The sequence below is a fragment of the Oryctolagus cuniculus genome, chromosome 6, assembly GCF_051225735.1.
Source record: "Oryctolagus cuniculus isolate XC-2025 breed Fujian yellow rabbit chromosome 6, ASM5122573v1, whole genome shotgun sequence".
Classification (NCBI taxonomy): Eukaryota; Metazoa; Chordata; class Mammalia; order Lagomorpha; family Leporidae; genus Oryctolagus; species Oryctolagus cuniculus.
In genome coordinates this window covers 18,072,394-18,095,054 of record NC_142872.1, presented here as the reverse complement: position 1 = coordinate 18,095,054, position 22,661 = coordinate 18,072,394, and the positions used below count along the sequence as shown (strand labels likewise).

The 22,661-nt window shown below is 45.9% G+C and overlaps 1 protein-coding gene across 3 annotated transcripts; it reads right to left on the bottom strand.

The window, feature by feature from the left end:
- Positions 1–5,305: 5,305 nt before the first annotated feature.
- CTXN3 (cortexin 3) lies at positions 5,306–15,798 on the bottom strand. Of its 3 annotated transcripts, XR_016235330.1 has the most exons (4): positions 15,379–15,798; positions 14,636–15,267; positions 10,792–10,872; positions 5,306–6,504 (listed from the first exon to the last, which is right to left on the bottom strand). XR_016235330.1 is itself a non-coding variant. In XM_051843378.3 (3 exons), the coding sequence occupies exon 3, from the start codon at positions 6,403–6,405 to the stop codon at positions 6,160–6,162; it is 246 nt and encodes an 81-aa protein (XP_051699338.1). In that variant the 5' UTR covers positions 6,406–6,504; positions 10,792–10,872; positions 14,636–15,371; the 3' UTR covers positions 5,306–6,159. The 3 variants fall into 3 exon arrangements, 1 of the variants encoding a protein (XP_051699338.1); XR_016235331.1 differs by lacking the exon at positions 15,379–15,798 and having other exon boundaries at positions 10,792–10,887; positions 14,636–15,371; XM_051843378.3 differs by lacking the exon at positions 15,379–15,798 and having other exon boundaries at positions 14,636–15,371.
- Between the last annotated feature and the right edge of the window lie 6,863 nt (positions 15,799–22,661).

Sequence of the window (22,661 nt, the reverse complement as noted above, 5' to 3'; positions counted from 1 at the left end):
AATGCGTGACAGCAATGTTCCTGTCCAGCTTCGCAAACCCTAAAGGACCAGGAAGAGTCACTTCCGTAAAAGCTGGTATAAGCTGGGTGCTCTAGGGCTGGTGAGGGGGCTTAGTACAAAACACGGTAGCTCTCCACTGAAGGCACTGTTGAAAGGGAATCTCGCTAAAGCAGTGTCAATCAAGGATGATTGTATACGGAATCCACCCGGGAGCCCTGTTCTTCAAACGATATGACCTTGGAATGGATGCCAGGCCAGCTGAAGTGCTGGACCCCAGTCATCTGGCCAGAGCAAGCTGCAGGCTGGGGAGGCGCCCGTCAGTAGGGTGGGCGTCTGTCTGGAAATTATAGACTCATCCTTTTTAGAACCAAAAGGAATAAACAGAGCTTAGAGATTCTTAGCCATCTCAAAATGATCTCTCTGAAGTGGGCCGATTTGATCTTGGACTTCACATGCCTGTATTGTGATTTCGAGTGCTCTTTTGTGGAGTTCATGGCTCTCCTTTCTAACACTGTGACTCACCAGTAAATGGTTAAATCGCATCTTGCACAGTTTTTCTTGGAAGACTGACATCTCACAAATCACACCTCAGATTTTATTTAATGTTTTAGGGATTAGAATATTTATTGAAAATAATTAAGCTGCAATGTCTCACCTATCAAAACTCAAAGTTCTGTAGAAACAGCAAGGCTTTTCTCTAATGCTTCATGGACAAGTGAAGTTTCTCATCACACCACATTTCTCAATATACTTGCAATATACAAGCTTACGTGCTCGAGCCAAACACTGTGCAATGAATGAATCCAATAAAAAAGGAACTTGAATATATATTTTTTCTGCATCCGTAAACATCTGCTCGATCCAGCTTCTGCCTCCTAAAATTGCTGCTTATTTTGCTTCAGCCTTAACCCTTAAAGACAGCAAAAGAATTCTCTGTCTTGGAATGTGTATTAATTTAACAGCAGGAGTCAAGTTAATCTCCTTCACGTCCAAAGTTAAACTTGCTTTACTGGGTGTTTAAGATATTTTGAAAGGCCTCTTGGAGGGAGCAATGTTGATCTAGAACTTGGGTGGTAAACCACGGGGAACCAGGGCTCAGACTAAGAATGGGGATGCCACCTTTCCCTGAAACAAAGGCAGATTCTGTCTCTATTCTTGAGAATGACCTTGGAAAGTCATATTTTTTTTACCCTGAGATGTAGATAGACATGGTAAAGGCCAGCTGCACTTGTTAAAAATATCTTGTACGATAGGCGCAGTGTTGCACTATAACTCTTGTAGCAAGTCAGGAAGGCAAGGGCTTATGTGACCTTTTGAGAACTCACTGTTCCCCCAAGGAGCTGCAAGCAATTACAGGGACTTTGCACTGTTCCCATGAGGGATCAATTTACTCTGGAAAGCCAAAGCTTTGGGGTTCTCTTACTCCAGCCAAGGGAGGAGGGGGACACCCTGGGGGCAGCAGTAACAGGAGAAGGAGAAAGGAAAATAGAGTGGGGACACAGAAGAGCAGGTCCTGGGAGGCTCCCTGTACTTCCTGCGATTCATGTGCTGAAGGCCACATGGAGGGGCAGGTGCCTATTTGTGTCCCTTCCTGTCACCCCGAGGAAGGGCACAGAAGCCTGAGCCCACGCTCTGCACGTCCTCTTTTCTCTCCTGAGCCCAGCCACTCCCACGCTCGGGTTTTCTGTGTTGGACCCTCTGCCGGCCAGCTCTGCCCTTGTCCTTGGCAGGGAGCTTCAGTTGCCTCCCCAGCCAGGCTGCGTGCTTACCCCTGGGCCCCACACCCACACCCACACCCACACCCACACCCACACCCACACCCACACCTCCGCTTTCGGAGTTTACACTTTTTGCTCCTTCTTTCCTTGGCACGTGTGTGAGACACCACTGGCCTGTGAGGTCGAGATGTAATTTATTTACTGATAACTAACAGTGCGAGTGTCCAGCATTTATTCTTGAGCCATCACTTGAGCCGCTGTCTCCTGGGACATTTCCTTCGGTCCTTGTCTTTCTCGGAGTGTTTTTACTTACCCGCCTCTGCAGAATCACCCTTTAGGGTAGGAAGGCTGCAGTTAGGCCCATTTTCAATGAGCTCCCCAGGAAAACCGTAAAGCTGGGGTGACCCAGGGTGGTAAGATTCTGATTACTGCCATTTGTATTTCCCATTTTCTGCACAACTTGCATAGCAAAAATTGGTGTTCCCATGAGGTCCCCCTCCCAACACATACTCCTCTGATGATGCCACAAACAGAGGTCCACGCCAGGCACCTGAACTATGTTTTGGTCACATCTTTCTTTCATTTATTATCTCCCCCAGCAAATTAGAAAATTACTCAAGAGAAAGAACTGAGCCTACTCTTCCTCTCTCTCCAGTGCTAGCCACGCCAGACTCAAAACAGGAGCTCCATAAGTACTTGAGTGCATTAGCAGGGACTCTCAAGAACATACGGAAAATATTTAATATGGACAAACATGACATAGTACACTGGAAGGAAAAGGAAAACCTCACTGTTAGTGGGTTCAAGAAGCATGTGTTACTGAGATAGAAAAAATGCTCAGGTGACTTAATGGACTACCACGTGACTGCAGATCGACAGTGTTTTGCTTTAGATCCAGAAACAAAGATTTCCAACAGCACCTACACGCTTGTAGTAGGCAGGAAACACGAGAAGATTCACTCTTTTTAAAATGAGTCATTCTTAGAGTGCTGTGATCAGTCATAAATTCTGCTGTTACAAAAGACTTTTGAGTCATTGGAGAGAGTTATGAAAAGAATCTAAGCCATCGTACATTAGTGGTGGGAATGCAAAACGATGCAACTGCTTTGGGAAATAGCCACACAGCTCCTCAAAAAGTAAAACATAGAGTTACCATATGAGCCCAGCAAATCGATGCCTTGGTGTGTGCTCAAGAGGAGGCACAGCCCAGGCCCCCCGACACTGGTACCCACACGTTCACTGCTTATTCATGATAGCCAGTGGATAACCAGGACAGCCAAAGGATTCAACACAACGTGATGTATTGAAGCACTGCAATACTATCTGGTCAACAAGGGAAAGACCCTGAAAGCATACTATGTAGAAGCAAGGGATGGTTGTCTTAGTGTCGCATGTCAAGCCATTGCTTGGGACGCCCACAATCCCACGTCCAAGTGCCTGGGATGTAGTCCTGCCTCCTCTTCTGTGGGGAGCAATCCGGACTAGACTGAGTTACTGGAATTAAGACTTATTCTATGCATCTGCTCTCCCACAATATGGCGCTGGGAGAGAAGTAAACAGCTTCTGCACAGCTGCCTCCAGTTCAACCAATAAACTGTAGGACTTGCTCCTGATTGGAGAAGAGCAGCGTACTCGGCGTGTGGGCAGCCGAGTTGGGATTGGCAGAGGAGGACTATAAAGGAGGAGAGAGACGGCATGCACCGGGAACATCTAAGGGGAACACCTAAGGGGAACACCTGTGCAGCCCCCGAGAGAGCCGGCTGGCGGTGTGCCGCTCCCCTGCGGAAGTGGGGAATGTGGCCAGGGGGAACTGCCCTTCCACGGAGGTGGAAGGGACAGTAGCCAACCCGGGAAGAACCAGCAGCAAACCCGGGGAGGGCCGAGCAGACGAAAGAACAGCGCAGGGTCCTGTGTCGTTCCTCCACGAAGAGGGGGAGCGACACTCTTCTGATCCAGCTTCCTGCTAATGCACACCCGGGGGGGTGTGGTAGGGGGTGACAGAAGGCTCAAGTACTTGTATTCCAGTCACCTACATGGGACACAGGATAGAGTTCCTGCCTCCTGGCTTTGACCTGGTCCAGTCCCAGCTGTTGTGGGCATTTGTTGAGTAAAGAACACACAGGAGAACTCTTTCTCTTTCAAATAAATACAAGTAAATTTAAACATTTAAATAAATAAGCCAGACACTAAAGGCCATGCTATTGATACCACTTGTATGAACTTTCAGCACTAGCAAATTCATAGAAACAGAAAACTGATTAGCATTACCAGGAGTTAGGTAGGGGGGAATGGGAAGTGACCGTTAGTGAATACAGGACTCCAGAATGTGCAGGTGGTGATGGGTGCCCAACTCTGTGAAAATACGAAAAACTGCTGAATGGTATACTTTAAAAGGGTAAGGGTTATGGCATGGGAATTATATATAATTATATATACATATAATATATATATAATATACATACATATATTATATATATATATATATTTGACAGGCAGAGTTAGACAGTGAGAGAGAGACACAGAGAAAAAAGTCTTCCTTCCGTTGGTTCACCCCCCAAATGGCCGCCACGGCTGGCGTGCTGTGCTGATCCGAAGCCAGGAGCCAGGTGCTTCCTCCTGGTCTCCCATGCAGGTACAAGCGCCCAAGCACTTGGGCCATCCTCCACTGCCTTCCCGGGCCACAGCAGAGAGCTGGCCTGGAAGAGGAGTGACCGGGACTAGAACCCGGTGCCCATATGGGATGCCGGTGCCGCAAGCGGAGGATTAACCAAGTGAGCCATGGCACCGGGCCCATGGGAATTATATTTGCTTAAAGCATGTGTCAAGAAAAACAAAAAAGATTCAAGGAGGTGAAAGGAGTGGGGAGTGGAAGCTGAACATCAAAAAATCCAAATAATATTAAAAAAAAAAAAACAACAAGAATTACTACTAAGGTCTGCCTTTTTGGACATAGATTTTTAACGTGTTTTTCATCAAAAAAAAGATGACTAGCTGTGGAAAAAATTCAGAGAGATTTTAAATATAGCCTACAGGGTTTGGTGTGGACACAGTTTTGCTAACAATGAAAGTTGGAATAAGGGGGCACTGACGTTTCCCTTCTGGTAGACACACAGGTGGCATGAGTTAAACGACCTCTGGCACCCTGCCTTTTTTTTTTTTTTTTTTTTTTTTTAACAGGCAGAGTAGACAGCGAGAGAGAGAGAGGTCTTCCTTTTGCCGTTGGTTCACCCTCCAATGGCCGCCGCGGCCAGCGCGCTGCGGGCGGCGCACCGCGCTGATCCGATGGCAGGCGCCAGGTACTTATCCTGGTCTGCCATGGGGTACAGGGCCCAAGCACTTGGGCCATCCTCCACTGCACTCCCTGGCCACAGCAGAGAGCTGGCCTGGAAGAGGGGCAACCGGGGCAGAATCCGGCGCCCCGACCGGGACTAGAACCTGGTGTGCCAGTGCCGCAAGGTGGAGGATTAGCCTAGTGAGCCGCGGTGCCGGCCACTCTGCTCTGTTTTTACATGTCGTGAGTGACCTCAGCACTCAACACTGCACACCACCTCCAGGAAGCCAGTCTTGGTGAAACTAGAGAGGACACATTTCTGTTTCCCGAAAAGTTTTATTTGGTGACTACACACAGACATCAACATTCATTACTCTCAAGACTGTAAAAGCCTTATCCTCTAAACAATATTTGCTTTAAAAAAAAAAAAAAACTTGCAGCAACACTTACAACCTATTTTTCAATCATTTAGATAAAGAAAGGAAATCCAGGTTATATATAGTTACCTCTACACATGTTGTTAATATGTATACAGAGAATGTACTTGACCTGGTACATCGTTTCTAAACCTCGATAGCCTTTAAATTTAGTTCCATTTAAGAAGTAAGCTATCACCCACACTCATATTGTCTACCATCAGCAGAAATGTCACTTCTCAGTTTGTCACTTCTCATTGCTTCCCAGTGGTCGCTGCTTTGGAACGTGCTGGAGTTCCCCTCGGCATCTCCTTCCTCACTCTGTCCAGCACCCAGATGCCCAGGCAATAAACTAAATGGAGACATGATTGGAACAAGGCGGTCTATTCTCGGTCTTGTCTGCAGGTTCAGATCAGTTCCTTCCCAGTCTTCTCTGGTCGGATCAGGTCCTGCTCCACTTTGTGGCAAAGTCTACGAACACCAGTGCTCTTGGTTTCAAGATCACACATCCTCATTCATCGGGTTAACACAGAAAGGTAAACTTTCCCATTTGGGGTTAGTAGCATACACCTGCATTTCCGACATTCTCAAATGTCTTTAACCCAACTGCATGATCATGGAACAATGGGCTGGGGTGGGGCCTAGAGCTGGATATTGTTAAGAGCTTGACTTATTAAGAACATTAGCTAAAGGGAATCTGTGTCATCACATGCAGCTCTCTGCCTCCTCGGGAGGAGGCCCTGCTTTCCCCCCACTAAGCCAGGGCATGGTCAAACTGGCCTTTCTCCAGGCCTTCAAGTCCATCGGCCCAGGTTGAGGTTGGCATGCTCCGGTAGGGGTCCAGCAGAATCCGGAAGCACCTGACGATGAGGATGCCCAAGAAAATAAACAGCAGAATCACAAACACAAATGTCGTTTTCTGCTCCAGAGACATGCTAGACTCAGATGACACGTTGCCCAGGGGCACCAGGGGCGAAGGGACGGGCTGCCCACCATCCATCGTCCAGGGAGGCCAGAGCACGGCAGCTCCTGGTTTCCTTTTCTTCCATCATCAGTCTGCTGAGATCATGGTGGCTGTGCCCTGCAGAGGCCAAGTTATCTTCAGGGAGAAAGAGAAGGAAAGTGAGTAACCATCAGGTAGCCATGGTGTTGGGTTGGCGCATAGGCATATTTTCAGAGAGAAGAAACATGCAGCTGGTTGCTTCTAATCAAGGACGCTTAATTACGTACAAGTGTGGGATAGAACATCTTACTATTGTACAAAATTACCAGAGTGTTCTTTAGAACGGCCACCCGGGGCCAGCAGAGATAGGCAGGGAACGCACCTATGATCCAGCAGACGAGACAGGTGCAAGGTAATGCTGATGTCAGGATGTGCTGTCAAGTGGACATCCAAACCCAGCCTCCCCTGCCAAGTATCTTCCAGTTTCCCTCCAGTAATAGTTCTATTTATTTATTTATGTATTTGAAAGGCAGAATTGCAGAGGGAGAGGTCTTCCATCCACTAGTTCACTCCTCCAAATGCCGACATTGACCAGGGCTGGGCCAGGCCAAAGCCAGGAGCTTAGAACTCCATCCAGGTGTCCCATGTGGGTGGCAAGGGCCCAAGCATTCAGGCCATCTCCCACTGCTTTCCTAGACCCATTAGCAGGGAGCTAGATTGCAAGTGGAGCAGCTGGGATGCAGACCAGCATTCCGATATGGGATGCCTTCATCACGGGAGGCTGCCCTCTATTACCCTCACACCATTCCTAGACAACATTCTTAGGGGCACTGAGTGCCGAGGAGCTTTGTACCAGGGCTGTGACGTACGTCAGCCACTATGCCATGAGCTCCAGAAAAGCTGGGATCGCTAAAGGCCCAAGGTAAGGAAGCGGAGGCTAGAAGTGGGGTTCAGTACAGAAGCTTGCTCAGGGAGCACTGGGTTGGGGGCTGTGGGCTCTGCTCTACCGCTAAGTGAGGAGGTGACCTTGGAGAGGTCGCCAAGATGTAAAAATCCAAGTAGAAATGCCTGCACATCTCATGGTGCTATGATAAGGATGAATGTCTGTGAAAACCCTTTGAAGGGTCTACAAAGAAGAGGAGGAAGCAAAAGCAAAACAAAGTGGTGCCTCGCTGAAGACTCAACACAGGAAGCTACGCTCTTTTCTGCGGCAGTCAAGGGAGCAGGGAGGCATCTCGGAGTCCCTAACCATCACGTTCCCTGCGCTGTCTCTTTTTTCTTCAGCGAACGAAGGCCAGATTCAATATTTGACCCTGCAACACCCAGGGAATTGAGCCAGGGGAAAAAGAATTGATCGACGGCATGATTTTCAAAGGACAGTTTTTCTTGCAGTGCCTTCCTTTCATTTAAGAACTTTTGGTAGTGAGGAGGAAAGAAAAAGGACAAGTTACTACTATTTCCATTTGATTGCTGGGAAAATGGAAGTATATGGATATTACTGTTCACTCACAAAGGCAAAGCAAAGTACACACAAAGGACATGAGAAGCTTCAGATCCTGGACTAAACCTATTTAAGTCAAATTTTGTAAAGAAAAATGTGTATGAAGACATCAACATATAGAAAACCGTGACATATTTATGACAAATTTGTCAATAAGAAAAATGGCATAGCAGAGTACTTAGCTACAACACTGACATGCATCCAAAAGATATCACACTCAAGGAAAATAAGCAGCCAAATAAAACAGAAATTATGACCCAAAGCATGAACACCGTCACCGCTGCATGAAGTACTGCACCAGTCATCATGATGACAGTCAGCAAAGGGGAGGACACCTCAAAGTTTACAAAAACCACAGTTTCAAAAACAGTCTATAAATGGGTATCTGGGAAGAAGGAATTGCCAGTTTAGGGTGACAGATCCCTTTGTACAGTCGTGTCTCTTGGAATTTCTTTTTCAAGGCAAGAATAGTTTCAAGATTCATGCCTCTTTTTTTTTTAAGACTGGGATACATTTTTGTTGTATTTTTAAAAAGCTAGCTCTGTAGGCACAGAGAGGATGTTAATGAATTGGCTTGGGTTGTGGTTGGCTTGCTTTTGAGCACCGCTTCTGTGTGGGTGTTGATTCCCACCCTGGAGAATCACTTTGGGATTGGAGGGGGAGATGGCAGCAAGTGAGGCCAGAGCCGTTGACGCAGCTCTCCCTAACATGTCAAACTCGGCCCATCGATGCCTACCGGAAATGCCCACCCCGGGCTCAGTCATACCACAGATGAGACAAAGCAAAGCCCTCTGATAATGGAGGGGCAGCTGCCTAGCCACATCTGCACGTCCATTTTTGCCTTGTTGTGTCCTAGTGGGGTGCCCCTCACTTTGACGCTGCTCTCTCACTGGTTTACCAGAATCCCGTACTAAGGCCATTTTTTTCTCCTAGAAGAGGCCAGTATTGTTCTTCATCTCAGGAAAGCTGACGCAGGTATGCATGTCTAGAAAGTTCTGGAAACACAGGAGCGCAAAGCCCACGAGCCATGTACATTTACAACACCAACATTTCTGGATGTGTAAATTCCAAAGCAAGCAGAAAAGACCTAGCAGGGGTAACTCTGAGCCTATGAAAGTGAGCCCTCGCCACCAGCATTGCAACCCCTTGTTCAGATGCTCCCCCAGCACTCCTGTCTCCACGTGTTGAGAGTCAGGGTGACACCCACGAAGAGTCTCCCCAGCCTTCTCCTCTACACAAGACAAAATGCCACATCACTTTCTCCTACAGTAATACCCCCTACCTGCTAGGCTCCACCGATACTCAGAACCACACACTTGGGGGCTGCAGTTACAGACGATCGTTCCAGAAGCCCCAGCAAATAATCTGGTCATCTTGACTCAGAGTGGGCATTTGGCACAGCAGTTAACAGGTAACTTGGGACACTCACATACCACATCTGAGTGCCTGGATCTAAGGCCTGGCTTCACTCCTTAGTCCAGCTTCTTTAATGTGCACCCAAAAAGATAGCAGGTGATGGCCCAAACACTTGGCTCACTGCCACCTACAAAGAAGACCCTGATTCAGTTCCTACATCTTGGTTTCAGCCTGACCCAGCCCCAGCTGTTACAGGCATTCAGGGAGTGAACCAGCAGATGGAATAGTCTGTCTCTCTTTTTACTTCCCCCCTCCCTCTCTCTCTCTCCCTGTAAGTAAGTAAATAAATAAATAAAATCCATTCTACTTCGCAATTTTTCTATCCTTTGATTACTAAAAGGCACAAGGCAAAAATAAGGCTAACTCTCTCTGTACCTGGTCACGTGTTTTAAGAATCCTGCTAAAACATAAATATACATATTTTTTTCTGACCCCTGTATCACCAGTCCCTACCAGATATACCAATTGATAAGCAATTAGAGGGCAAATTTTTTTTTTAGTGCCATCAAGTCAGGATTTAATTACAAACAGGAGCAACCCACAAGAGAGTGGAAAGAAAACAATCTGAGAAACAAAACTAAAGACTGGCACAGAACCCATCTCAGGAAGACTGCCTGGATTTTAGGCCACCAGAACACTCGCAGACATTCCCTCGGAGGCAAAAGGTTTTTGAAAACTCTATAGCACACTGTGAGTGGAAACCTCTCCCTCCCTGCAGCCCACGGAGTCCCAACTTTTGTTCAAACAACTGGTTTCTGCCAAACAATCAGACTCTTAAATTACAAAGTTTTACCAAGGTGGCAAGTTCAGATTTTAGCAGGAATTTGTCTGCTCCTGCTTCAATGTGCAGGGAGAAAGGGATTCGAGAGAAGAAGGCCTTGCTGAGAATGAGGGGCTATTAGGAAGGAGGTGGGGTACATCTGGGTGTGCCATGGGGGGGGGGGCAGCAGGAAAGGCCCGCGGAGGGAAGGCGGGTGGTGAGTAGATTCATGATGTGTAGGAGATGGTGAAAAATGGATCAAGAGAGAAGCAAATGCCAGCTATTTCCCACTTTTGCCTAGACTGATTGAAATCCCTGGAAGAGCCTGCTGGATTTGAAATCTGCAATCGGCTAATTAATAATGTACACGTTTGGAAAGCTCCACAACACATCTGAGTTGAAGCAAGTGTCAGATATATGGTCAGATGGAGAAAATGAAATATGTTGCATCGCCGATGGCTGTCAGATACATGGCAAGACAGAGAAAAGACAAGCACTGACTCGTGTGACCACCACACTCCAGAACTATTCAGACACCCAAACTGTTCAAATGTCTGAGAGCCAAATATCCCTTTTGGGTGAAAACGACTCTTAGAAAGTGTTCATGACTGTTTTTAACTGAACAGTGAAATCTTTCCTTAGGATGAACAATGACATCTGAACATTCAAAAAAAATGACTTCAGAAGATTCTGACATGCCCATCGTAAATGGAAAGCCTAACAAACGGCAGCTGTTGGAAGCGGAAGAAGGGCCGCAGCTACTTACCGCGCTGTTTCAGTCCTCACTGGTTTTCCCCATCAGGCAGCACATCCGTGTCTTCCCCTCGGCCAAGTCCACGTGTGTGTGCTCAGGAAATAAAATCTAATTTTAATAGTGGACCAACAAAGCCTTCATTAACCTTTCACAAAATCATATACTACACCCCGTCCCCGCATCGCGCTCCCTGTTCTGTGGGACGCCGACCAAGGACGGAGCACTCCAAACGCTTGGGAAGTCGGGGTGAGCCCGGCCCGGCCCAGCCACGGCCATTCCCTCTGTGAGCCTCTTGCTATAGTTCCAGTCACTTTCAACACCGCCGTCTCGGGCGGTGCTCACGCTGGCCGTGTGGACTGTATCTGGGTTCATCCTGCCCATCCCCGACCTTGCCTCTCCTCCCCAGAAAACCTGCGCACCCCAGCATCCACTGCCCATGAAGCCCCCTGAGGGGTTCCTGCTGCCCTGCTGTCTGCTGCTCCAGAAATCAGGACTTACCCTCACAGTAAGCGTGAACCAGAAACGAGTCCTTATTCTTGGCAGCATTTGCTAAGTAAGGAGTTACTTCCATCAGTTTATAAAGCAACTAAGTCAGGTCCCACTTGGCTTCCAGTGGAATGACCAACACGGTGATCTGGATAAACTTATATGGACTCGTGTTGGCGGACACCTGACGACAATGTCCTCAATTTGTTCTACTCCATCTCACACCAGCTGTTATTTGAACACCTGCCGGTTTTCCACCTCTTAATGCTCCCCTCCCTGCCCTTCTCCAACCTGTGGAATTTCTCCCTCTTGCTTTCTCAGGGTCCACAGCACATCCCCCTCCTCTCTACAGCCTCATATGTCCCCCTCCACCAAGACTGTGGCAGGGGCTTCACACTCTGTCCCCAAGGCCTTCCCTGCCCTCTGGGGCAGTGTGGATTACAGCACAAGTCTAGATGGCGTCCGTCTCCTTCCCTTCACTAAACACAGCTCCTTGAGGAATTCCTTGCTGTGCTGCCCTCAGTCTCTTTACATCTAGGTCGAATCAGATCTTCGTCCCCTTGCCATCCAGGGACCTGAATTCCAACATGCAGGTGCCAGGAAGTGATGATAAGAGGAAGCAGAGAACCATCTGTGGTCGCCCGACCTTGGATGCCAGATTATTGTGTTCCAAAGGATCAGACACGAAGTTCAGCTCACAAGGATCCTTGAATAGTCACAGATCCCGTGAGATGAAAAAGCCCTAAGTGAATAGGCTGTGAAATTTCCCTCAGCCTCGTGCGGTTGGATGGGGTCTGAAATACAAAAAACTCAGCCAGAGATAGAATTTTCCCTTCCTACTGAAAGGTCAACCCTTGCTTACCTAGTCCACTTTTTGATGAAGAAGGGCAATATCCTGAATTCTAATCCTACACGGAAACTCTTAAGGTCAATATGTACCCATCTCTGGCTCGCATCCCACGGACATTTTATTTCATTAGCATCTCATTACACAATTTTACAGTAAAGAAAAGTATTTTCTGGGAGGAAAATATATCTTAAAGCAATGACAGGTTTCTTTTCTTAAAGTGACAGCAGCAGAATCTGTTAAGTGCATCTGGCACCTTATTCTGCAGAAGCACACACAGCCCCTGGGTTCTGCAGTCTCAATTCTGTGGCCGTGGACTCAAGGGCCGAGCCTCTGGCTGCGGGTTGCAATGATAACTGTTGCAGCATGCATGCATATAGTGTGTCTTGAAGACAGAAGGGTGACGAGTGGATGTTTTCTGTATACTATCTGTGTGCAAAATGAGGTTTATTTCTAATTTCTGTTGTGCAAATGAGCACACTTTAAGAGATCACAGAGAAAGTACCTAGAATCCATAAAAATCATTACCAAAAAAGTAGCACCTCCCCAAGGCATGCTGGACCCCAAGTGTTTTCTGCATCGTATTGGAGGGAGTCAAGAGTTGTCACTCCTGTGCTGCAGTCAAGAAAGCCTGTTTGTATTTTAAGTACACCTAAACCACAATATTGCCACACCTATTTTTTTTTCTTTGCTATACCCAATTTTTAAAACTTCTCAGCCAGAAACCTCATCATGTGACTTGACATGTTTGCAAAAGCAGGTGTGAAAACAGGCTCTCTGTTGGGCAGAAACACTCACGGGAGCGTGCGGTTGATGAGTCTATGGGGTGGTCAGGACACCTTGTACCACAGACACGCTGCGAACCTTATTTCTATCTACCTGGCAGACTGAGGAGAGCAATCCGTAGGCTCCTGCCAGCCAGGGAAACAGCCAGCCTGTGAGGACTGAATTTGCAGCCACTGGCAGAGGCGAACTTGAAGTGCTGCATTGTTGGGCAGCAGCTCTGTAGCCGATGGAGAAGAGTGAACACGGCTTTCAGTGATTAAAGTAACACAAATCCTGACGCTGAGCCTCAGCACAATACACTCCCTCCTTTCTGAGCTAAAGAAATCATCAGCTGCACTCCCATTTGTAGAATTGGAACTGGAGCATCTTCAAACACCCATGGTGACATCCCCCCAACAACTGGGATCCCCCACCTAAGCCAGGCCATCATCGAAGGAACAAAATCATTCCATGCTGCTTTTGGAAATTCGGCATATTGGCCCGAGAACAGTACCCTGTCTACCAGGACACACACACACAAAATACCAGGTAAAGAGTTCCTGGCTCTTCCCAAGTGCTTCCTCTATTTTAAATCTCCCCACCTCACCTTCCTTGATTTTAACCAACTTGAACACAGGCCAACGTCTATATTGCACCCCCTCCCAAAAGAAAAAAAAAAAAAAGAAGCCCACAGCCCTCCTGTTACAATGCAGTAGCTCCAGAGCTTCAAAATCCACAGGACGGCTAAGAGCGAATGTCATTTCACACTCTGGGAAGAACAGACCCACGGCTACAGACAGCCCACAAGCAGTGCGACTAAGAACACGGCAATGTGGTCTCCACAACTGTCAACAGGCATGTCGGGAAGTGTCGCCAGCCCCCACCGCTGCACCCGCAGGGCTGCCCGCCGCTCAGCCCTGCAAAGTCAGCCTGCAGACACAGCTGCCCGGGGCTGGGAGTGGACCTGGCCATCCCCGCTCGCTGCTGCTGGTCAGCTCCGGGTCAGCAGGAGGCCTTCCTCTGCGGCCTGAGCCTCCGCCTTAGCAGTACTTCTCCCCCTCCTCAGCTGGCTCCTAACACCTGCTGGAAGAGTTTCTAAGGGACTGCAGAGCAAAGCTGCAGCCCAGCTGAGAACGCTAGAGCAAAAAAAAAACCACGCGGGGGCCCAGGCAGAAGCCAGCAGCATCAAAAGGCACTGTTAGCACACTTGTGACTCCAACCACAAGCCCTATTTCACCTGGCTTTCTCTCCCTCCCCTGGCATGTTCCAATGAGGAAAAGACAGCTTGTTGAAAGCTCACAAGGCTAGGACTGCACACTGCTCATCAGCCGGGGACAGCCGGCACTGTCATTAGAAGTTGTGCTCCTTGGTAAACAAATCCGAACATCCTTGTTCCACTGGGGGAGGTTGGATGTTCTAGGTGAATGGGAAGAAACATACTACAACGGGCAAACAGCTTTTGAGAATAATTTACTGCATCGTAGATAGGAAAGGAAAAATCCTATTTTCTTACTCCTCTACCCAGTCTCACTGTCATATTAAACTTAAGCATGCTCTAAAAATAAAGGCATCATCACATTTTACTCTCTCCTATTAACTTTACCTGGCAGCTGTTTAATTAGACTTTATCTAACAGCTAGATTTAAATTCAGAACTTGGACCGAAAAGGCATCCATGCGATGAATGCTTGTGCATAAATAGTAAAGTTAGAGAAAAGCATCTAATTAGCCCATTAAAGAGACAGCCTGGGTCAAGTACCTGGATCTTGATGAGCACACGCGGGATCCACTGCCCGGTGGAGCAGTTACAGGTAGTTAGAAGCCTCTTTAGTTTCCATTCTTGCCGACCAAGCTGTGTTCAAGCAGTAGACAGTGGTATCTGCAGGCAGCTGATGGCACACGCCAGCTCGGAAGCTGTTGTTTGCAGGCTCAGAAACTTCCCATTAGAACCCTGAGTTGGAGGAGCATTGCCTTTCTGTGTGAGGCATCATTAGTGGCCAGTACAGCTGCTGCTCCGAGGCGAGCCCTGATTTCAGTTCAGTTCTGCCTCAGCAACTCTTCGGAGGATTCTGCTTCAGTGAGTGGAGCAGTAGCCTAGCAGTGATGCTGAAATCATCTTCAAGGAAGCATTAGCATTCTAAAGGAGTGCGGGGGGTGGAAAACATCACGGGGCATTCCCCTACCTTCGCAAAATCAAAACCACAAATCCACCAGGGCTCTGTCTTCTCTATTGATCGCTGACATGATTCCTCTTTGGGGATGTCAATTAGCACCTTGCAGCAACCGCCTTCGTATTGATTATGGTTCGTGACCTTCAGGCCATCTCAATTAACGGCAAGCCTTCTAGGGAAGGGCACCAACTTAGCATCTGGGCGCTGAAGACTCCTTGTCCTATAGAAAGTAAAGTGACCTTTGAGAAAAGCACTGTTTATTGGAGGAAAACAGGAGGAAAGAACATGCAGAGGAAAGATTTTTAAAAGAAGCGAAGCAGGTTTGTACCACCTGTTTGTCAATTTGCTAGGCTGTCGGCTGTCAGGTGCAATGTCTCTCTGGCCAGCCTGGATAATTGTGGCCTTGGCTGTTCTCCAGCAAAGCTCAGGCCACCTGAGACCAATTGATGATTTAAGAAGCTAGAACTTTGTTGAGAGAAAGTTGTTCTCCTACAGATCCCAGTTTCATGGCACCATGCGAGGCTCCCCAAAAGCGTTGTGGGAAAATGGAATTAAAAATGAGTTTATTTGGGTGCAAAAAAATTTCTTGGCATTCATGCATAGATTTTTTTCAACCTAATATGCATTTTGCATAAACGTTTTGAGGGCCCCTCATACTTAAATTACTTCTCTTGGGTACCATACCTACATATATTGGAGAATATTTGAGAATACAATCCATTTTTTGAAAAAATGCTTCTCTAAGATGGACCCAGCCCTGTGGTTGGGCAACTCTCCACTTTCTTTGTTGAAGGCCAAGTGCAATCAGCAGCAACACAGCCACCCAGCCAGTGACAGGTGCATGCTGTCTATAGCCACTTCTGACTGTGACTGCGGGCTGCACTGTCTCCTCGGAGCTAGGACCCTGAGCCAGAGCTCACTTCCTCAGAGGGAAACCCCACCAGTTCCCAGCAGACAACAATGCTGCAGGGGTCTCAGCCTCACGAAGACCCTTGAAAACCCAAAGCTTACTGCTAGGATCTAATGGCAGAGGCAAGTGCTTGACAACATACGGTAACCTCAAGAGAACATGAGACTTCTTTCCCCATAGGGTTCCCTGATTTTTCACTGGACTTCCTTTCCTGTTAGCTTTGCTTAACCTGTCCACACACACACACATCAGACAGCAACAGGGCAGATGAAACTCAACAGAGCACCATGACTCAACACTAGCAGGCATGCCTGTGATTTTCAGGCGAGCCACGGTGCTGGTAGAAGGAACACCCCGACTTGACTGTGCCCACGGTGTGGCTCGGCAAACATCCACCCTCACGCACGGACTTCTCATTCCATGTGGCCAGAAAGTAACGCAGTCAGGAATGAGCTTGGCTTACCGCGGCTCACCCCACCCAACAACCCTCCCAAGATGTTGTTTTAAACTCTAGACCCAGAGAGGTGGCAGGGAACCCGAGAGGCTAATGGGCCATGTCCTCTAGCTGCTCTACAAGCTGAAGGCATCCAAGGGAGATGAGCGCCTGGCCTATTTTTATAACTCTCCCGGGAAGTAGATTCCATAACCCCCTCCGACAACCTCTGTTTAAACTCCTCTGCTGCTTACTTAGCCTAAATGGGTTGGCACATCGCTCTTGCTTCTGTCCTTGATGAGAAAGCCAGTCGCTATCTGCCATAATATTTTGTTATAATGTTCTTTCCCCACCAAAAAACATAGACAGACCAAAGACTATGTAATGAGAATCTGGTGTTGCACTGGGCGCCAAGTTTGGAGATTTCTTTGAAAAGATAATTAGAACTGGAATTCTCGCAAGCAGCCCTTCTGCCTGTGCCACCGCATTATGTGAGTCACTGTGAAGTCTGAAATACCAAATAAGGATTTTCTAAGATCCCATCAGAAGTTTCATAGTAGGTCCTGTTTTGGGAGTCTTTCATCGTCTTGATAGCTCTTCTCTGAATGCCTGTTTTACAGAAGCACCCTAAAATGCTATGCAGAGCTGCACATAGCCCAGTGTCACGTGCAACTGTGACAACAGGATGACTCCATGGTATATAAATGGTCACATATGCCAGGTCTCCTCCTGTCCGTTCTGGTCCCAAGGTTACCACTGGATGCTGATTTTCTCCTTCTGCTTTCCCATAGAGCAGCGTGAGTTCAGATTAGTTAGAAATCCATTTTAGGAGCTTTTCCTGTGTTCTGATTCCAAGCCTCACCTTCAGTGTTCTTTAGTTTCCAGTTCTTTCCTAAATGCCCTATCACGCACTTTTCCGTAAAGGAACAGACAACAAATATGAAAAAAAAAAAAGCTTTATAAACCATCAGGCATTATGCCAAGTCTGTGTTGTTATTATTGTGTTTCTTTCCAGCTCTAATTCTCAAAATAAAATTGAATCAATTCCCAGTACAATTTTCAAAATATAAAAAGAGTTTTTGTCACTAGACACTTTGTAAAAATACTTCCTCTATGGGTATTCTTTGTTTCACTTATTCAAAAAACATTCATAAGCACACCCTTAATGTCACATATGTTCCACGTCACTCACTGCAAGGAATAAACTGTACGGGTGTGAAGCCCCAGCTCAAGGGTGTTCAGGTTGTGCACTGGCCAACTCCAGAAGGCTCCCAGGCAAGAGCCCTGGAGAGCTGACTTTTTCAGCTGTGGTGGTGAGCTTCCTCTACTCTGTTTCACTTCTTAGCCTGCCCCTCAGTGCTTCCCCAGCACACGTAAGAATCCTGTGCTCCCCTCCCGGCATCGTCACTGGCTTCTCTGTGCTTCAAGGAAGAGAAGCCCGTTAGTGTTCCTCTGCCATGAACTTGGGCAACACAGGATGTGGCTGAGCACTGGCTTCAAGAAAGAGAAGTCTCGGGGCCAGCGCTGTGGTGCAGAGGCTAACCCTCCACATGCAGCACCAGCATCCCATGTAGACACCAGTTCGAGTCCCGGCTGCTCCACTTCCCCACCCAGCTCCTTGCTAATGCGCCTGGAAAAACAACAGAGGACGGCCCAGGTCCTTGGGCCCCTACACCCCTGAGGGAGACCCTGAAGAAGCTCTTGGCTCCTGGCTCCTGGCTTCAGCCTGGCTCAGCCCCGGCCCGTTGTGGCTGTTTGAAGAGTAAATCAGCAGATGGAAGGTCTTCCTCTCTCTCTCCCTCTGTATCTCTGCCTTTCAAATAAACACATAAATCTTTAAAAAAGAAAGAGAAAGAGAAGTCTTTTAGTGTTCCTCTGCCAAGCACTTGGGAACATAGGATGTGTCTGAGCATTGGCCTCAAGGAAGACTCAACAGACCAATACTTACACAAAGCTGACCGGCAGGAACTGATCCATATCTCAGCCCTTGGGGCCCCTTTGCCCTGAGCCTTCTCTCTTCATAGCCTCTTTTTTGCCTTCAGGCTCAAACCAAATATTATCCATGCAAGTACCAAGAAATATGAAATGAAAGTGGAAAAACAAACAGGTCTGGGTACCTGGTAATGACCTTGCCACTTTTAATCCATAAAAATGAAGTGAAAGCTAGTTTATGCGCATGACTTCAATTTTTCTGCCTCCTTGATTATAAAAGTCAATCAATAATCATGTAATTGAAAGGTTTTTTTAAACAAAACAATCAAAATCACTTTTAATATCCTTTTGATTTGTTCAGGCTTAAGTGTAAGTTTATTTATCCATTCAACTGTCTCCACAGGTCAGTGAACATTCGAAGCACAAGGGAACCAGAGGGAAGCTTTAATAATATTCACACCAAGCTCTTAAATGAGGATCTTTATTTAAGCGTTATGAAAAGCAAGCAGGTTAAAGGCCAATGGCAGATTGGCAGCAGCCTCTTGGTTTGATCTTTGCTGGAATACATTTTTTTACACCTGGTATCTGTGTGATACTTGAATGCTCAATTAGTGGCGGTGAATCTACAAAATAGAAATATTCCAAACGAAGATGAGGAACACACAGTGCTGTTAGTCTGTGGGAACATACTTGAAAGTAAAACACTGATAGAAGGTGGTACTCAAGAGAACCACTGATTGCCTACAAAATTAAGTTTGCTGGTTCTTTCTTACAAGTCTAAACAATAAAGCATACAGAAGAGCAGTGCATCAGACTTGCAAAAAGGCTGATCTCCAACCCTAAGAAGGAATGACTTCACAAAATAGCCAGCAGTCGTTCCACTTAGGGACAATAGTGCCAACATTTTAGTCATTAATGGTAATCGCAGTCTGAAAGTGTAAGAACATCACTGCAGTTCATTCACTGTTCAAAGGAAGTACTTTGGAGTTAACAGCTTTGGGGGGTAAATTTATTCTTTTAAAGTGACTTGTACAATAATAACAATTTTCATAATGGTTTTGAAATACTTAATGCCTTTACAATGTCATATAAAGTGCCCATTAGAGTTTCATATAAATCATTCCTCTAGGTTTTTGTGGTGTCATCCTGGACCTGTTCTCTCTGTTCAACAGCTCCACGCTAGCAAGGAAAAGGCACCACACGGACAGGCTGAGGATCCAGCAGCCCAGAAGGTTAAGATGACTGAGAAAACGAAATAAAAATTCCCTGGGAATAACTGACCTGTTTGCCTGGTTGTAATACCAGACAGAAGTCTGTAACTGAACATCTTTCCATACAGAAATTAATTTGCAAACCCCTAGAGGAATGGGAAAAAAAAACCCACAGGAGGCAGTTTTTAAAAGCCTGTAAAAAAATCATGAAAAACTCATGTCAATTTCTGATGTTTAAACCTGCAGAAATGGTAGAAGAGAGGCTAAGTAACTGGTAATAAATAAAGTTGTAATATACAGACATTGAATGCAAATTCCAGCAGGCTCACTGCTACATCTTCAAGACAATGTGTTCATTGCTTGCAAAAATACTTAACTTTACAAATATTTTAATATTTCAGTGGGAACAATCAAGATGTTTTGTTATGTAACATTATTAAAATAGGCAGATATAAGGTTATGTCTTTCTTTTCTAATTCTGTGTTCTAAACCTTTGTAGAAGGCCTACAATCTATAATTTTGCCAGTAAATAATGAATAATATATACTTATGTATAATGAGTATGTAAATACTACAAATCACCTATATTTCTGCTATACATAATATTAAATTACCTTATAAGCTGGTTAAGCATGCATTTTGGGGGATCCTAGATCCACAGATAATTTAACTCAGTAAGGCCACAAATCTGTATTTTGAGTAAGAAATCTACATGATTAATGAGATAGGTCATATTAGTCTACACTTCTTTAATTTTTCACTTGAGAGGTACAATTACAGACCCCTGTGAACTGACTAAATGCATTGCCCCATCATTGGAAAAATGTGTGTGTCCTGCAGTGCAAAGCTCTGCCCCAAATTCCGTTTTAGAATACGACATCTTCTCTTCCTCCCCTTCTCATCCCTCACCCGAGTGGCAGTCAGCAGTGGGTGGAATAAAATCCCACAGCAAGGAAGACAAGAACAGAGCGAAAGGCAGAGAGAACCGGGGTCTGTTTCCGGGACAGGGAGCATGCACGGATAATTGCTGAGGGAAGACCAAAGCAAACAGGCAGAGGGGCTGCAGCTAAAGACAGTGGCTGCCCACGGGAAGAGTCAGTGAGGGAACCTGGAAGATGTGGGGATGAATGAGCAACATTTAGCCATTCAAGGTTGTAGCTGGCACCTGGGGTGGTTTCCTGTTTCGGCTTTTGGACAAGATGGTGGCAAGAAGCTGAGCGATCAGCTGGGATGGCAGAAGTATCAGAGGATGCCAGCACCGACAAAAGCAACAAGTGTGACACTGATATCAAAAAAAAAAAAAAAAAAAAAAAACCCACAATGTATAAGGGACTTCTACAAAGCAGCTGTTAAAATTCCTTCTCCCTGGGGTTCACCCTGAGAGCTGAGGACAATGCATGCATTTTCTGCTTTTCATTGTAAGCTCTTCTTTATAATGTGTTTAACTGTGTGTACCTTGGTTCACCGTGTGCAATTTCGCCTTGCAAAAATTGTCAGTGTAGTGTGGGCAACTCTGCCAGGGCCCCAGGCAATGAATTTCTTTGGATGTTGTGTGGAGTATTCTGCTCCAGATGAGTGGCTGATTCTTTGAGAACAGGAGGCTTCTTAGAACACCCAGAATTTTCCTTCTAGGGCCTTGGTTTATTTTGCATATAAGTAAAGCTAATCCTTCTCGGTCCTGAAACATCTATGTGCACTTAAAATGTGATTTATTATAATCACAGGCAGTGCAAAGAAATCTAAACAACTGCCCTGGTTTTCCTATAACAAACAGACATCATTGGTTTTTATGTTATCTGTTTATTCATTTATATAACTAACTTCTATTTAAATATTTATTTGTTCATTTATTTATGTGTGTATGTGTTTATACCCCATTAAATTTCAAAAAATGAAGAAAGCTATGTAGAAGATTATATGTCATTGGTGCTAGCAGAATATCACATTTATTATGTATTCAGTGAATTTTTCCATTGCTTATCTTAAAAAAACTGCTGGATGCACTTGTTTTCAAATTTTGAAAGGTAAAATCCTTCTAGAATGATTGTTTGCCTAAAATAGTAGATATGATATTTAACTTTTAAAAACAACTGTTCATAAATTTTATTTTTGCAACAATTGTACACAAATGCAATAGCATATACTCACAGCATACGTCCAGAGGTTTTTATTAACACGAAGGTGAAAAGTGCAGAATGGCAAATCAATCAGGACTGAACACAATTTAGGGAAAAATAATTCGAAGAGTTTGGATATAAAGCAACTCATCATCTGAAGTGTGCAATATAGCACTTTTAAAATAACCCGAGAGAGAACAGCTATTCGCCAGTGTTCCTCCTGTTCCGTTCATGCTCATGGGAATGCCCTTCAGCAAAATTGTAGGAAGGGTCCTTGCTTTTGTTCTCAACATTTTTCTTACTTCAAAAGCGGAAGTCAGGTTAATTGAGAAAAATGAGCATTTACTCTTGCCAATAGACCTGAGATTGGTGTTGCATAACTTGAATACGGTTAGGGGTGTAGGTCAAATACCAATACAATATTCAGTGAACTATGGAATACTAACATGTAAGCCAGGAAAAGCTGTGTTTGCAAATGGGAAAAGAATGAAGAAAAATCTCTCCATCATTGGCTGCACACGCCCATGCTCCTGGGCCAACTCAGGAGGCAGACTGGGCCATTCATCATCAAACAATCACCTCTTTCCTGGCCCTGCTTTCACGACTTAGCCTCTGTGCCCCAGGATGAGTGCCCCCTGGCTCCTGGAACTGCGTTATGGCCTTCTCCAGGGACAGTCCACACCTCGCCTGTCTGTCTGATGACAATTCCTTCCATCTTTTTTTTTTTTTTTTAATCTTCCTCATTCTGTGGTCCCATCATTCCAAAATCACAGCTTTCCCCGGCCACCTGTTTATTTTAAATAATGAATTACCTTCCTCCTTTCAAGCATTATCCATCCACAGACTCCCTAGCTCAGGAAACTAAATACAAGAAAGATGAATAGAACATATTTTTGCAACTGCAACCGACAACTGCTCCTTTTATATCTTTCTGTTATCTAATACCACAAAAGCAGTAACAAAATAATGATAATGCCACAATCACAATAACTAAACTCTTGAGCCTTCTTC